Raw genomic sequence first — 16,981 nt, forward strand, 5'->3', positions numbered from 1 at the left:
AATACTGTCTGCGACACAGGGAGACATTGTTTTAGGGCTCTCTGGATTTTAAGGAGGAAGACTGTGTGTGTGTGTGTGTGTGTGTGTGTGTGTGTGTGTGTGTGTGTGTGTGTGTGTGTGTGTGTGTGTGTGTGTGTGTGTGTGTGTGTGTGTGTGTGTGTGTGTGTGTGTGTGTGTGTGGAGGGGGGGGGGGGGCTGGTTTGTGGTCCGGGCCAAGCAGAGTTCACATACCTCTCTGCTGGATCATTGCCAGATTTCACAGAGGATATAGGTGAAAGATAGAAGAGTTTTTAAAGGGCTGCTCCAACTTTTTTCGAGGGGGCTTGAGTCTATTGAATGCCGTTGTGTAGTGACACGGTTATGGCAGCAGATCACTCTGTTAGTGCATGCCCAACACTTTAAGCATCTATCATTTTAGGTAAAAGTAAAAGTAAAAAAATCTCTCTTTCTTGTAGCATATATAAGGCGATGTCACTGTATAAGTCTTAGATATCCTACCTTTGTCGTTTCACTCACACTCACACACACACACACACACACACACACACACACAGCCCAACAGGAAGCCTTCATCTTCTTAACTGATGAAGGCGCATCCGCTGCTAAAACAGGCACCTTGTTTTCTTAGAATTACGACTTTTTTCAGTCTGCAAACGTAAAAAAAGTTATTTCTGGGTATATTTAAACGGCGACGTGCAAGCAAGAAAAAAAACATAGAAAGCACATATCCGAATTGCATCACAACCATAGAATTGGTCTTTAAATGTTACTAAACTTAAGTGTTTTTTTCTTATGCCAATGTCTTTCTGTTTTCCAGGACTCCCTCCCTGTCAGGCCTGGAGCAGCAGATGGGAGAGTCCACTCAGCGTCCATCTGTGGCTGTCAAAAAAAAGACGCCCGCGAAACAGCCGGGCCTTGGGCAGAAGTATTGCTTTCAGCGTGGGAGTACGGAAAAAAACTGGGATATATTTCAGCAGTTTTAAGCATCTTCGCCACATGCACCTCAACCTTAAAATGCTCTTATTTTTCATTTAGTCAAAAGATGAATGTTTTCACCACATGACAAATTACCTCACACGAGTCATTCTTTAAAGGTGCTCCGAGGAACTTTCAGTTTGTGTTAATTTTAGCGGCCCCTTTGGACAAAAGCTGTAGTGTTTTTACTACACCAGCTGTTGTTCCTGGGTGGGCGTACCCATGACAAAGGCATTTAGAAAAACTATATAAAAATAGCATTTTTCTTGAGACTGATGAAAATAATTTGGAGTATTCAAAAGTTCCTCGTAACACCTTTAACGAGTTAAAAAATTGCAGTGTGAGATGGAGTGTTTTATAGTTTCTCAGATAATTGCAGGTGTGAAAAAAATTATTTTTAATAGGTTCTGCATTGCTGGAACGCATAACAAGTGAAGGTGCAAGTGGGGAAAAAGGCGGCCATTGTCTGCTGTGTTGTAAAGCAACTCTTCCTACTTCTTCTTCTGTGTCCTTTTTAAAAGACAGTTTCAGGTGCTACATCGACGACCCGTGCGACACCCTCGGGGAACCTTCCTCGCTTGCCATATATTCCCTCAGCGTGATATCGTTAGTAACTTTATCCTCATTAATTCTCTTCCTGCCTTGGCTGGGAGATGGCAGCTGGGCGGCCATTTTGGCTCTGTTCAGATCTACGGAGCCACAGGGCGTCCCGCAGTTGCTCAGTAGTCAGTGTAGATCCTGTGGGGCTGGCAGCAGCTACATCTGGCTACTGGGTCTCTGCTGGCAAGCCACATTACAGGCCTCCTCTGTATGACTTATGAGTTATATGAGCAAGCTTTTAAAGTTTTTTCTATTGCACTCTTGGTTATATTTTCAGTTTATATTTGGAACTCCTCTTTTAGGAGATTAAGAGTTATTTTCTGCTGTTGGTGGTTTCCCCCCTTGTGCAGTTCACACCCTTTCCTTGTGATCTTTTAAAAATGTCAAATAAATGTTTCTCGAATGCCCACACACTGTGAAGACCAACGCCTCAAGTACTTAAAGGCCTACTTCACCGGTTTGAATAGGAAGGTGTATTGAATTCTGAGATCATATGTAGTATAAATGTGCGAAAAAAATTGAAATCGGTTCATCCTAGCCTGAGAAAAGGCAGAAAGAGTGTTTTTTTAACCCTATATTTCTCTTTCTCGTGACATCACAGAAAGAGAAATATAGGGTTAAAAAAAAAAACTTACTTTGTAAATATTACTGTGATGTCTTTTACTGTGAAATCACAGTAATATTTACAAAGTAAGTTTTTTTTAACCGGTGAAGTAGGCCTTTAATCCTGGACTATACATGTAACGTTGACATTTTATAATGGGTTTGGAATGAATTGAATTTGAATTATGTTTAGAGATAATGGGAAAGTCCTGAACCTGGCATACAGTGTAGGATTCTGTGTGTGTCAGTCTACAGCTACATTGTCTGCTGGGTTTCAGGCCTGTACTCACACACACACACACCAATGTCTGCTTTCTATTACGTGTCTTGTAGTTTTTTTATCCTCTCCGTAAATGACAATGAATCCCATTTAAGTGTTCTGGTGTGTTCAAGGAGCCGGGACAAATGTGGATAATTTGACAACTTTGTGTTTATTGACTCATCATAAAACATTCTTCAAACAATAAAACAATTTTTAAATGTCCGTTTCTGTACAATGCTTGCTAAGCAATTTTTATTTATATATAGAAAATGTAAGAGGAGTCGTGTTAAAATGACAAAACTCCTTCAAATTTAATGGCAGGTACTCTGGAAAAAATAACAGCATTCCATCAACAAATATTTTCAAGCAATAAATATGTATTTATAAATAGTGTAAATTTACATCAAGATTAGAAACAACAAAAACAAAACAAGAAAAATCACAAATTAAACTTTATTCCATAAGTCTATGTGCAACCCATTCTCTTTGTGACTTGGCTAGTACGTTTTTTTTTTCTTTACATTTTTCCTTTTTTTTTTTCATATTTCCTTTTTTTAACTAAAACAAAACAGAACGTCATAGTTTTTTTTGAAAAAAAACGAGACAAAGATAAAACGTAAAAGCTGTAAAAAAAAGAAAGAAAAAATTAAGAGAAGAGAGAAAAAAAACTCACCTTAACTCTTCACATTACAAATTTTTTTGGGAGATTTTGCTGTTTGAAAGAGTCTTAAAAGGACTATATATCTACCATAGAAAAAGACCAGTTAGGCTAGTGCTCTGTAGAAGGAAAGAAAACAGAAATTTTTTGGGAAAGGGGGGAGCTATAGAAAAATCAAAGCCAACATTTCATCCCGATAACCAGGATAGAAAGAGAATAAAGAACAGAGCGAGAGAGAGAAAGGTTGTCAAGTCAGTAGTCTTTTTACGGGTGGTGTTGCCAGTTGTGACAGTTTTAACAAGTATCTACAAAACATTTTTTATCACGCATGAAGAATTCCTCTCGTCCCCCCCTGTTCCCAACCGTTTTTTTATTTATTAAGTCCTCCATTAAAACAGGGCGGAACCATTGTCACTATATGTGGTAGGAGGGAGGGAGAAAGAAGAAGAAGTCCTGTTAGTGAGCTCGGTGTCGCCCCCTGCCTGGGGATAAAGGGAAGAGGCTCCAGCGCTTCAAAAAACAGGTTGCATAGACAGACACACTCAGCCTCCAGCCGTCGCTATGGAGACCAGGCCATGTGGATGAGGGTTGGTGGGGGTGGGTGGGTGATGGAGGGGGGAGGGATGGGGAGAGACGGCCTTGGCTTTCCTGAATATCAGAAATGGTCCGTGTATGTAGATTAGATGGATGGGTTTGTTTGTTCTTTTTCTTCCTTTTCTTGTATTTCTGTTTTCCTTTATATCTTAATAACAAGTTCTTGTAAAATGGGGCTTCATCACGGCTCCACAGCAGAAGAAGGAGAAGAAGAAGAAAGGGGGCGTCGCCTAATGTCAAGATGAAGATGAGTGAAGGGGAGGAGCCTGCGGAGAGGGAAAATGACACGCGAGAATCAGTCAAGTCATCGGCCATCTGCATTAGAGCGCATATAGGTGTATGAATAAAGCCCGCGCAGTATTTCTTTTTAAACACACACGGTCAATTAACCTCCCGTTATTTTCATATTTAGTTATGAAATATGGCCTTTTTTTATGTGGCTGGTAATCTGTTGATTTTGTTAACGACCCAACTTGCCCTTTAAGTTAAAACGATCCCTTTTATTATACCACTATGTTTTTTGTCTAGGGAATATTAAAAAGGTGCGATCACACTTCACTCGCCGCGCGTCAAGATTACATACAAAGTCAATGTACTAGCACGTGGACCCGCAAATCGGCGTCAAGCGGCGGCGCCACGCGTCATCGAAGGCGCCTCATCGAAGGCGTGGCGAACATATGCGGTGAACGCTGAAGATGAAAATATTGAACTTTTCGGCGTCCACGCGCCTCGATAGCCAATCAGCATTGAGATTGCCTGGTGGTCTGCAAGACGAGGTGGGCGTGTGGAGAGTGAGGACATTGTGCTTCCAATACGTTCTGTAAATATGTGTATTTTGCATCTGTTTAGCTGTTGGTTGTACTTTAGCCAAGGTAGCGCCGGTTAGCATAGTGAAACTCACCCAGCTGTGTGCTGTTCCGGAGGATAATATGAACCCAAACTTGATGGCAGTGTCAGTGTGGAATTCCAATATAGTACAACGAAGCACCGGTGTTGTCCTCCGCCAGACCCGGCGCACTTTCACTTTCAGGTAGGCTGATGTCTGCCTTTATTTTTGCAGGTGAGCACACAATGCTGTTGTTAATGCGTTAAGTATGTTGCTGAATTGCTGTTAATGTGTGTGTATTTGCGATCAGGGTGCGTCTTCATGCTGTTCTCATGCCGTTTGTGCCATGACTGCCGCTGGTTACACAGTGTACCTACATCTGTCTTTTGGCACAGCTGGACCATGTTGTTGTTTTTGTTGAACCGTAAGTGTGACGGGTCTGATCTCGGAAACGGCGTCAGGCATATATGGCCCAATATGATCAAGCGGCGAGCCACTGGCGTTTAGGCGGCCAACCAACGCCGGCGGCGAGTGCAGTGTGTTCGCACCTTTATGGATCTTCATAATTATTACAGAGGTTTGTGATATGATGTTGAGGTTTGTGGGGCATTGATGGTCTATATGTATATACATTATGATTAATTGTGTTTTGGTCGAAACATTGCCTTTTATTTGAATAAATTATCAGGGAGAAACAAGACAGTGTTAGCTGGAGTTTCTTCTAAACATATGCTGCACCTTCATCACCAGATGCACCTGTCATTTATTCAGATGTGCAGAGATCTTTTTGACCATTTTAAAGATTTCTGTGACTATAATAAAAATATGCAGATTACCATAAAACCTCACCGATTGACCTACAATTTTCTTTCTCAACTCTAAAAGATTAATATAATTTCCAATTAAATTGTTTTAAATTTAAAACAAGATCGATATTTGTACGACTGGTGTGATACTTGATAGACACCTAAAGCAATATATGTGTACAGGACATTGAAAACATATGATCAAACATATATTCATTTGAAGGTTTACCTAGATGTCCCAATAAAATTAGGAAAAGTCATTTAATATGAAGCAAAAAAAATACATTTATTTTGAAGTTGTTAAACATTGAATGGAGTCCAATTGAGCCCCAAGCTTATCAGACAAAGCCATTTATTTGCTTGGCCGTGGTGATGGCGAGTGACTTACTAATGTGAACTGGTCGTAGACTTGCATCATGTCATCCAGCCTGTGTTGCTCCAGCACCACAAAGTCGTCCAGGGTGGCGCTGCCTTTGCGCGCACAGTCCTGACAGTTCACCACCGGCTGCTTCTTGGAGAGGAGCTCGCGACGCACAAACAGCAGGTTGAACACCTCCACCTAACACACACACACAGACACACACACATTATATTGTCATTCTGAATCCCGAGCTCCACAGACAGAGAATGAAAGAATAATTGCTAGGACACAATCACAGCAGACATTTTAATTGGACACATTTCCACTAAAAACAGCCCCAAAGCGCTGCATTCAAATTAATCAAATAACAAAATTAAAAAGCAATTAGCACAACCATTCATTGGCTCAGACAAAAAAAACACTGAGTTGGCAGAGACACAATCAGCGGACAAAAATGGTTCCAATTCAACACGTGGAACAGTGAAATGGGAGCAGTTTAAAAAACACGTGGCGAGACAATGTCTACATTTTTACTAGTGTGAGCAAACCTATCCAGAAAAAAAGTGACGGGCAGCGTGTTAAAATTCAGACCCCCACTATGCTGTAATGTGCGTGGTGCATTCACTGACCTCACAGATGGTGCAGTAGTGGGCCGGCTCATCCCGGGTCCGTGGCCTCAGCACCGTCTCCTTGCCGGCAGACGCCAAGGCTTCCTTCACCCGCTGGCACTGCTTCAGCGTCCGCAACAAGCAATATCTGGAATATTAAAAATAGTTTGATTGAAGACAAATTGAAATATAAAAAGACACATTTTTACAAAAGCCGAAAACTGTAGAGAAAAACATAAATTACTTTGGGATAGGGGACAATGTTGACTTCTTTGGTTTAGTTAGAAAGGAATTAAGATCTAAAAATGTATATTATTTTATTTCAGGTCATTTAAAATATGCTCAACTAAAAGGCCCAAAATAACAAATGATGTCCTCTTTGTCAATTAAACGTCCTAATGTGACCATATCGGATCAAACCCTGCTGATCTGTAGGGATGTAAGTGCAAAAAAATAAAAAATATATGCTACCAATTACTTTAAAATGTAAAAAAAAAAAAGAAAGAAAAGAAAATTATTTTTTTCAATTAAAATTAAAGTCCTAAATCCTAAATTTTAAACTCACTTGATCATCTCAAACAGCTTGTGGTCCGACACTTTGATGTTGCGCGCCATGTTCCAGGAGAGGTGCACCATGGGAACCACTGACTTGACGCTCTGGAGCTTGTTCCACTCGTAGCGCTCCACGGCCAGCTTGTACTGGTGGGCTGCAAAGAGAGAAAAACCGGACACGAACAAAAAAAATTAAAACAAATGCACTGGAAGACGGGATAAAAAAACTAAGACTTTAGGGGAGGAAGTTGTGCTGTAGTGTGTCATTGTGTGAGCATATAAAACAGGTGCATTGGTTTATATGGAATTACATTTATTTCACGCTTTTAGAATGAAATCCTGCTTTACATTCGCTCAAAAAGGTCACTTCTCAACGCCTTGTTTTAAGGAAAAATTAAATGTAAACTCCATATCCCATAATCCCTAGCGTACCGGTGAGCGGCCCCACGTTCCATGCGATGTTGTTGCACCAGCCGATGGCCTGGACCCAGTGTACGGTGCCGGTGTTGAGCCACACCAAGTCGCCCGGTCTCTGGATGAAGCGGTACACGGGCACGTCAGCCTCATACAGGTCCTCAAGGTTGGGCCACCACGAACCCATCAGGAAGTTTATGTTGTTCCTAAAGAGAGAGAGAAAAAAATAAAAAAAGTCCAGTCAAGTTCATTTTGGCTTCACGATCCATACACCACTATGGGCCGGTTTCACAGACATGGATTAAGCCTAGTCCTGGACTAAATGGCATTTTGAATAGAGATTGTCCATTGAAAGTACAATTTAGTCCAGAACTAGGCTTAATCCATGTCTGTGAAACCGGCCCTATATCTTAAAGCCCTTGTTTCCAAATCCACAAAATCCTTCGAACCATGTCATTTTTGGGAGCTGGTTGCATTATAGTAAGCATCTGAAAAGAGTTAATGCATATTTATCAGTCGAAATAGAAAGATATTGTCTTTTAAGTTTGATAAACTTTACAGAAATGTAGAGGTTTAGATAAAAGGCGGGGCTATGCACTGGTTCTTATGACACATTACGTATTTTAATCCAATCACGGCATCTTTTTTAAACTAAGTTTTATAATATTTCTTGATTATTTTCAAATCTTACTTTTCACAGAAGTTGCTCATCACTCCCCAGTAAGGCTCCGGCACTGCAAACCATTCACAGTCTCCTGGGCCGATGTTGATGTTGACCGCACAGAAGTTATTGTGTTCCTGGTGACCTGCAAACAAAGTCCACACAAACGAAAAACTCACAAAACTAATAATAAATCGTCCTAAAATAACTTGTTTTAGATATAGTGTGTGTGTGTGTGTGTGTGTATATTGTACATATTGTACCTGCTATCCTGCTCCCTGGGACCTTCATATAGAGCTGAACTGTATTCATTCCCAGGATGGTGTGACCCACGTGGCTGAGCAGGTTCCCAGCAGACACCACTCGAGCGAAGGCCGGCAGTTTGCTGAGCTCCTGGAGCTGCTGCTTCCACCTGCACAGACACACACACACACACACACACACACACACACACACGGTACATTAACAATGGCATCTTGAATGTCACAGTGTTTTTCTTTAAGCATCTTTAAAAAAGGTTGAAATAAAGATTCTTATTGTGACATGGGCTTATGAAATCCACACTCACTTCCTCTCGTCCGACACATCGATGTTGGTTCCAAACTTGATGTGCTTCAAGGGCCCCCTCCTTTTGCGCGCAACGCTTGAAAAGACACACACACGTACAGAGAAATCCCAATTAGCCACATATTCAATGACCATTCCTCAATATTTGATTTTGTTCTCTCCAGAAAGTTATGAACCTATGGATAAATAAAAGTACAACTAAATAAATGCAATTCTAAATATGTAAAATGTAAAAGTAAATGAATGAAACCATACACAAATAAATGTAACACTTACATATATTATATATATTTAATGTCTCTTTTAATTTGTGGTTCATTATTGATGATGACAATTGCATCAAATCAAACCGAGGTCACTGGATATACAGATAAATGTTAAGTACCTCTCTGCCGACGCGGGCTCCGAGTCCGAGGGCTCTTTTAGGGCCTTCTTCTCGTTTTCCTCCTGGAAACACATAAGGGAAACACATGAAGCCATCAGGACACCACAAATTCCCACACCACGCGCAAAATCCTCAATAGGTTTTGAGTAAAGAGATTAAAGCTGGGGTATATGATTCCTGATTGGTTAAAGTTAACATGAGCTGTACACTTTGACCAATCAGAGTGAGGCTCCGATTCTCTGTTCTTATTGGCTGTTGGGACTGTCCATTCGCTTTGGCACGACTTTGATGGTGTAGAGCGTGTCAGGGAGGGACCATAGGGGAGGGACCAAAGAGAACAAGTGGAGCGGTTGAGGTATTTGAATTTGAATCTCTATCCCAACTGCCATTTTCTCCTCAAATCCTCCACCCCAGCTTTAAGCGTGTAAACTAACCCGTAGTGACTCTTGGAAGGAGGCGGCCTGGTACTGGGCGTATTTGGCAATGGTGGTGTGTGCGCGGGCCGACTCGCAGCGCCACATCTTCTTGACTCCGGCCGGGTCCCAGTTCTCGTCGGCGGGCTGAGAGAGCTGCGTCCACACCTCCACCAGGTGCTCTGGGTTGGCCTCCACCAGCGTCTTGGTGGAGAACAGACCCAAGTCTACAGAGGGGGGAAAATACACATGATTTAAAAAGGTGCACTATGCAGTTTCAGGTTAGAGGGATTTGTTTACATTCACAGAGCCTGCGGTTAGTTTAAAAACACATTTCCTCTACATGTCATTCTTAGTATTGAATCATTCTATCATCGTAAATCTAAATTATTTTGTGGAACCTGGAACCAAACAGTGAAACAGTAACTTTTCAGGTTGCTTTCTAACTTCAAACACAGTGTTCCAGGGATCACATTTTCCTGTGAGGAAAGTTTGTTTATTCAGTACTGAGAATATTCCTTCAGAAAAAGTTCACTTCTCTGACACACCTTAAGTTAAATTGTGCACCTTTAAATAGCGATGGAATAAGGGGGAACTTTTTAACCACTCAAAATGAAATTGAATGCCTGGCAAAAGTAAGGAACGATATAATGGAAATTTGAAGGTACTTTAAATGAAGAAACATTTGTTATAAACTCACATTTACATACTCATATTTTAAGTACTTTTAAGGCTTATTTTGATAATATCAAATCCGATGCTTTTTTAATGCTTTTAAGAACCTGATGTAGTAAACAAGGATTTTTTTTTTACCCAGTTTGAGAGCTCCAGCCAGTCCTCTGATGACAGTGACGGGGTTGGAGGGGTTTGTGCAGAACTGGTGCAGTGGTGGGAAGAATGCATCCCTCTTGTTCTCCAGCTAAGTCCACAAACACAGGACACAGGACAGTTAAAAAAATAATGTCATACAATAATGCAACCACCTGCCTCTAAAATACAAAGCCCCTTCAGGTACAACATAAAGTGTGGGCTAAACTCACATAGATGCTGGGTGTGGGCGGGTTGAGCTTGTCTTTGGGCAGGACCGGTGAGGGGGGAGGGGGCAGCCGGGGCGGGGGGCACTTGTCCAGGAGGATGCTGCTGTTGGAGAGACCGTTCCTCCCCAGGTTCCTAACCAAAATAACACACATTTAAATACAGCAAAATGGTAACTCGCTTAAAACTGGCTAGGTTCAACCTTATATCTTATACAATACAGGCTAATATTCTATATAGCTGAAAAACAAACAGCATCAAGGGTGTGTGATGGCACATTCTACCAATCCACATGTAAAATAAGTGAAAATAATTTCCCCCAAATGATAATAAAAGAAAGGCAACCAAATAGAGGAATTCTATTCTGATAATAAACTGCGCTTTCAGAATAATGTCTGCATGGCAACAAGGCAGGCCCAGTAGCCGTCGGTGTTGTTTACAGTTACATAATGGTTTTTTTGCTCCCTCGTTCTGTAGTTGCTCAGCAAATCCAGCGGGAGGAGACATCTTCAAAAACAACAAACCGCAAAAGGCTGGACTGATTCCGTTTCCCTTTCATTGGCAGAGTTTAATATTAAAAAAAAAAAAGGAAAAAAAAAAACACCAGTAATTTTTTATTAAAAACATGTACACAAAAAAACAATATTTAAAATACACCATGTTGACTGGCCATCGTAGGGACAACACAATGAAGATTCTCAGTCCTACCTGCAGGCCTTCAGCACGTCTGTGGAGCTGGGGTAGATGGATATGGAGGATGAAGATGAGGACGATGACCCGTGGGGAGGAGTTGCTTTGAGCCCTGCTGCTGCCACGGAGGCCGGCGGCTCGGCCTTCATCGGGCTCTGGGAGTCCTCGGAGGAGATGCCCCCTTTGCCGTTACCGTTCACCGCTGGCTGCTGCTGCTGCTGCTGGCTGGTGGTGGTGGTGGTGGTTGGGGCCGCTGTCGATGTGGTGGCTGCTGTAGTGGCTGGACTCTGGACCCCCGTCTGCGTGTGCTCGGAGGACTTGGGCGAGGGCGTGGCTGTGGACATGGCAGAGATGGGGGAGGAGGCTGCAGAGTGGTGGGGCGTGGAGGAGGAGGGATGGGGAGGAGGGGGAGGCAGCGCGGCCGGGTGGATGTTGTTGACTTTCTTGTGGGGCTCAGTACCTCCTTCCGACGTCCCTCCCTCCTCTCCCCCTACCGCGAGCAGGGCAGATAGTCTAGGATTGTCTGCGCTAAGGCTGGGCTTGTTCTCACCGCCACCACTTTCCGCCATCTTGCCTCCCTCTCCCTCCACGTGATTGGCCGGGGCTTCGGCGGCCGATGGCGACGGCGTTTTGTTGCCCTCCGTTGGACCGCCGTTGCCGAGGGCGGTCGCTGTGGCGATGTTGCTATCTTTGGTAGCGGGCGCACTGCCGGGTGCTGCTCCACCTGAGGTAGAGGAGGAGGAAGAGGAGGGGGGGAGCAGGGAGGGAGGGGAGGGCAGGTGGTGGTGGTGGTGGTTGTGAGCCTGGTGTTGCCGCGGCGACGGGGCGTTGTTTGTGGAATGTCCAACCTGATTGTTGGGGAGGGGATGCACAGAGGAGGAGTTGGGGCTCTGGGGGTGAGAGGAGAGGGTCCCGTCACTACCGGAGCCCAACGCATGTGGAACACAACCCTTCTGAAGCCCCTGCAGGGAAGAAGAGAGCAACTTTTATTACACAGTAGAAGAAGAAAGTCTGTCTTGTATTGTATTCACTGATTTATTTTCACTCTATTCGGTTAGGTGGCTAATGATGATCTTGTGTGGATTAAGATGATATAACTTCATAAATAGTGTGTGATTTTTTTTACACACGTTACGTTCATCTTTTGGCTCAGTACCAGACACAGTGCTGATGTGGGAAGAAACACTTCCTGCATACTTTTTTACACAAGTCTCATGGGGTGGGGTAAGGGGGATTTCACAACTTCTTCATTGAAACGTCTCAACTTTTTTCAAAATGTTTATCTTGATCAGTAGGATAAAAAAACTGAATTATAACTATATCCATTTCTTCAACTTGAGCTACAGAGAAACTTTGCCAGAGGAAGGTTTGCATAGAGAATCCTCTAGTCTATATTAGTAAACCGAAGTGTGAGCGATTGTCTGACCTGAGAGGAGTTTAGGTGCAGGGCCTGGCGCGGCGTGGTGGTGGCGTCCTGTGGTTGCGTGCTTGTGCAGGTGTGAGGTAGCAGTGCTGCGTCGCCGGCGGGCTGCAGGTAAGGCACGTCTCCGTTGGGCCCCGTGGACTGATTATTACTACTACTAGTACTACTACTACTACTGTGAGCGCCCATAGGGAGGAGGAGGGGGTCTGAGTGTCCGTGTGTACCCAGGGGACCGTTAGCCAGCGGCGGGCACAGGCTGGGCCGGTGGTGGGGCGGCCGGGCAGGGTGGAGGCTGCCGGGGTTAGGGGAGGGCAGAGAGTTGGCGCTGGAGAGGGGGCCGTTGGGGAGAGAGGGACGCACCGCACCTCCTGATGCATTCTGTCTCATCTGGAAGAATGGAAAAGACAAAATAAATATCTATCCATCTATCTATGCTCCTATTATCAACCGTCACAAGCACGCACACACACACACACACGCACACACACAAACGATTCATTTTATTCTATCACTAAAAGGATCCATGCATATGCATGATCACTGCATTTGCCACTGCTATACTACTCTACCTGACGGACTGAAACATACTCATTCATTCATAATTTTAAAATATATATCTACATCTAAAATATTCATGTGCTCATAAATCAGCTCTAAATTATTGACATTTTTGAAGCGTTAATTATTCAAACTGAGTTTTTTTTTGCAGGAGCACCCATGGGAAACATGTGCGCATGTACATGAATTTTGTTGGCACAGACACTGATTCATGGGTGTGAGTGAGTAGGTGAGTGAGTGAGTGAGTGAGTGAGTGAGTGAGTGAGTGAGTGAGTGAGTGAGTGAGTGAGTGAGTGAGTGACTGAGTGACTGAGTGACTGAGTGAGTGACTGAGTGACTGAGTGAGTGACTGAGTGACTGAGTGAGTGACTGTCTAAGTGACTGACTAAGTGACTGACTACGTGAATGACTGAGTGAGTGGTTGTATTCACCTGGTGCTGATGCTGCTGCATCATGGCGAGCTGAGCCTCCAGTTGCCCCAACATCTGCAGCTGCGGTGGCTTCAGACTGGCCCGGTTACTACGCAACTGTTCCAGCGCCTGGAGACATAAAAAGATTACCCAAAGTTCATATACACTCACCGGCCACATTATTAGGTCCACCTGTTCATTGTTAACACATACAGCTAATCAGCCAATCACATGGCAGCAACTCAATACATTTAGGCATGTAGACGTGCTCAAGACAACTTGATGAAGTTCAAACCGAGCATCAGAATGGGAAAGAAAGGGGGTTTAAGTGACTTTGATCGTGGCATGGTTGATAGTGCCAGACGGGCTGGTCTGAGTATTTAAGAAACTGCTGATCTATTGGGATTTTCACGCACAACCATCTCCAGGGTTTACAAAGAATGGTCCAGAAAAAGAAAAACTATCCAGTGTGTGGCAGCTGTGTGGATGAAAATGCCTTGTTGATGTCAGAGGTCAGAGAAGGATGGGCAGACTGATTTGAGATGAAAGACAGGCAACAGTAACTCAAATAGTCACTCGTTACAACCAAGGAATGCAGAATACCATTTCTGAACGCACAACACCGAATAATCAAGGCATTTCTGAAGGCCAGAGATGGTCAAACCTCGTACTAGTAAGGTGTACCTAATAAAGTGGCCGGAGAGTGTATATAGTGTATAAAGATCCTAAACTAAAGATTTAGATGAGATATAAGAGATGATGCCGACCTGTAATTTCTGTGGGGAGAGGTACCAGTTTGGAACCGGTTGCTGTGCTGCTGGGTTACTGGGCCACGAATCACCCTGAGAAAACACATCAACAAGATGGAGAATATGGGTAACATGGAATAGGTGGGAATAGCTTAAAAAATTGGTATAGGGTCAGTGATTCTGGAGAATGCTTGTTGTGAAAAATCAACTGTCAAAATCACTGTACAGCCTCTCACGATCTGTTACCCATCTGTACTGTATGTGCGCTGGAAAAAAAATCTAGTGTTACAGAAACATCCAGCATAGGCTCTGTTAACGGGTATGTAAACAAAGTGGATGTAAACAAAAGGGGTACCAAACTGGATAGCCACATGTTCGTTTACAGAGCCTAAGCTGTGTTTCAACACCAGATCTTCTTTTTCAACACACGCACACACACACACACACACACAGTAGACGGGTAGGAGATATTCACCGATTTTGACAAAGGATGATTGTGACAACAAACCAGAATTCCTGACTATTTTCTTTTTTACCTTGGAAGGGCTGGATGCTCTCCTCCTCTTGGCGGGGCAGGAGGGGTCCTCGGCCTGGCCCAGCGCGCCCACGTGAGGGGGCAGAGTGGGACCCGAACCCCCGCCCTCTGCACTGTGGTTGGGCTTGCAAGCCTGGAAGAGGGGAGGAAGGGGGGAGCGTGGAGCAGGCAAGGGGGTAGCAAATGAAACATTAAAAAAAATGTCAACGGGGAAAACACAATCAAGTGTTTATCAAAAAGTAGCAAAAGAAAAAGAAAGGGTGAAAGCAAAAGTACGGCAAGAGGAAGAGGTCAAAAAGCAAAGCAAAGCGAGGGGGGGTTGGAGAGTGAGGAAGAAAAAGGAGAGAAAAAAGGAGAGGGATACTGTGATTCTGTGTTGGCGTGTACATAAACAAAAAGCAGCATTAATTCAAACATTCCTGTGTGTCTGATGGTGTTACGTTATAGGGGCCACAGCAGCAGCAGCAGCCAGTTCTGTTCGTTTTAGAAGTATTGGCCCTGCGATTTCTCACCAAACACCCTGTCCTGCATTGCTCAAAACCAAGCATCACACTATCAACAAACCTCAGTAGCATTAGCTTAGCTTTGTTATAGCTGCCTGTAAAAATACAATATCTTGGCCTTGAATGATCATCCAAAATTCATGAAAAAATAAATTTAAAAAAAGGCTAGACTCTTTTCCCTGATGTACTTTTTGTTCATTCGGATGCCACGTCAGCATAAAAAACTATTAATCTAAAAAAACGGGCCAACTCTCACCAAGTCAAAAGCCCATAACATCAACATACGTATATCACACACACACACTTGGCACGGATGAGTGAGTTAGAAGTGGAACACTAGGGGGCGTCGCTGGGGCTTTTGTGAGCAAACTGCAGGACATCTAAGGTCAACTATACTAGCAGGGAGAGGAGGGAGGGAGGGGATAGGAAGATGGATGGAGCCAATTGGGAAGCCTGTGTGGACACACTCTACACAGCAACACAGGGCCAAAACATCAATGAGCGTGAGAATCCTAAAACATGGCCACTTGATTTAGGAATTAAAAAGGGCACTTCCATCTCTTTCAGAAAAGAAAAAAAAAGAAAAATCTCTTCTCAAAAAGCAGATTAAGAGCAGACAGCAGGGTGGGTTAAGGTTCGACAAGTTTGCCACCTAAAAACTGGATGTAGAAAATGAACTGTATGTGTGTGGACGGAAGGGGTTATCCTGAATACATTAGATAAAAAAAAAAAAAAGTATTCCCAGAAGGTCAATTTGAATGGGATAGCCTGCAAGTGCTTTTATCGATTCATTTCATAATTTTTTTTAATTATTTCTTTAAATGAACTTGAACTTGAAGCATGATGGGTGAAGCCGGGTGACATTGTACTGTGCTGTGGTGGGGAGAGGAAGAGGAAAGGGGAGTAGTGCGGGACTGGGTAACACTTGGGGATGGGCTACGCTCTCTCCTCAGTCCAAAAAACAGATGCCATAAAGGAGCAGCCATGAGCAGGAGATTTGAAAATATGCAAACAATTGTTCTTTGATTTCTGTCGTTGTGAAGGTAGAAAACAAACGAAACAAAGAGGTCCAGTCTTGAGTGCGACTGCATTCATTTTGCATTGGAAGTAAAGACATTTTCTTTTTCTTTTGGGGAGCATCTTTGTGCTTCTTTAAGACATCTGTATCAGCTCAAGTGTTACCCCGTCGCTTTGTGCAACAAACAGTGGCATGCGCGTGTGTCGATGGCCTTTGCGATTGTGTCTGTGTATACAGTACATTACGATGGTGGTAAATCCCCCGAGTGTGCACTCAAGTCAAAAAGGGGGAAGGACGGGTGGGTGGGTGGGTGGGTGTGGGGGGAGGGAGGGAGGGAGAGAGGCGGTGGTGGTGGTGTAAATTGCTCTATATTCTGGGTCTCTCACCTGCTGTGGTGCACTGCTCAGGCCTCCCTGCCTGGAGGTTAGCTCAGCGGGGATTGGCAGACTCCATGCCTCCTCAATAAGAGGGAGCATTTTACTTTTACCCTGGGGGCTACTGAGCTGGGGGTTACTCAACTGAGCCTATAGGGGAATGGAAAACGACGTGAAAAAACAAAAAAAAAATAGGAAAACAATTTGTTTGTTTTTTTGTTTTGAAAAGAAAGAAAAAAAAGAAGAAAAACGATGACCTCAAAACAAGGAAATGATCAGCAATGGTAAACAGGTAGAGGTTATATATACTGTGTATATATATATATATATATATATACACACACACACACACAAAAGTGGAGTCAAAGTTGGAAAGTGACACTTGTGTCTCGGCTGGCATC

General features: G+C 43.5%; 1 protein-coding gene across 3 annotated transcripts in view; it reads right to left on the reverse strand.

Annotated features, from left to right (window-relative positions):
• Window positions 1-2,613: 2,613 nt before the first annotated feature.
• The window catches only part of LOC307269664 (lysine-specific demethylase 6A-like), a 30,418-nt gene continuing 16,050 nt past the window's right edge, over window positions 2,614-16,981 (reverse strand). For 2 of the 3 annotated variants that reach the window (XM_080052665.1, XM_080052667.1), the window contains 18 exons: window positions 16,593-16,730; window positions 14,687-14,818; window positions 14,169-14,243; window positions 13,423-13,530; window positions 12,437-12,820; window positions 11,029-11,972; window positions 10,326-10,455; window positions 10,099-10,204; window positions 9,307-9,512; window positions 8,873-8,934; window positions 8,489-8,563; window positions 8,184-8,332; window positions 7,951-8,065; window positions 7,278-7,465; window positions 6,859-7,000; window positions 6,315-6,441; window positions 5,713-5,883; window positions 2,614-3,958 (listed from right to left, as the gene is read on the reverse strand). In XM_080052665.1, the coding sequence (XP_079908791.1) occupies window positions 3,929-3,958; window positions 5,713-5,883; window positions 6,315-6,441; window positions 6,859-7,000; window positions 7,278-7,465; window positions 7,951-8,065; window positions 8,184-8,332; window positions 8,489-8,563; window positions 8,873-8,934; window positions 9,307-9,512; window positions 10,099-10,204; window positions 10,326-10,455; window positions 11,029-11,972; window positions 12,437-12,820; window positions 13,423-13,530; window positions 14,169-14,243; window positions 14,687-14,818; window positions 16,593-16,730 (3,282 nt within the window). In that variant the 3' untranslated portion in view covers window positions 2,614-3,928. The remainder of the gene's footprint in view (window positions 3,959-5,712; window positions 5,884-6,314; window positions 6,442-6,858; window positions 7,001-7,277; window positions 7,466-7,950; window positions 8,066-8,183; window positions 8,333-8,488; window positions 8,564-8,872; window positions 8,935-9,306; window positions 9,513-10,098; window positions 10,205-10,325; window positions 10,456-11,028; window positions 11,973-12,436; window positions 12,821-13,422; window positions 13,531-14,168; window positions 14,244-14,686; window positions 14,819-16,592; window positions 16,731-16,981) is intronic. The other variant, XM_080052666.1, reaches the window with a different exon arrangement.

This window comes from Ammodytes marinus (genome assembly GCF_949987685.1).
Source record: "Ammodytes marinus genome assembly, chromosome: 24".
Taxonomy (NCBI): domain Eukaryota; kingdom Metazoa; phylum Chordata; class Actinopteri; order Uranoscopiformes; family Ammodytidae; genus Ammodytes; species Ammodytes marinus.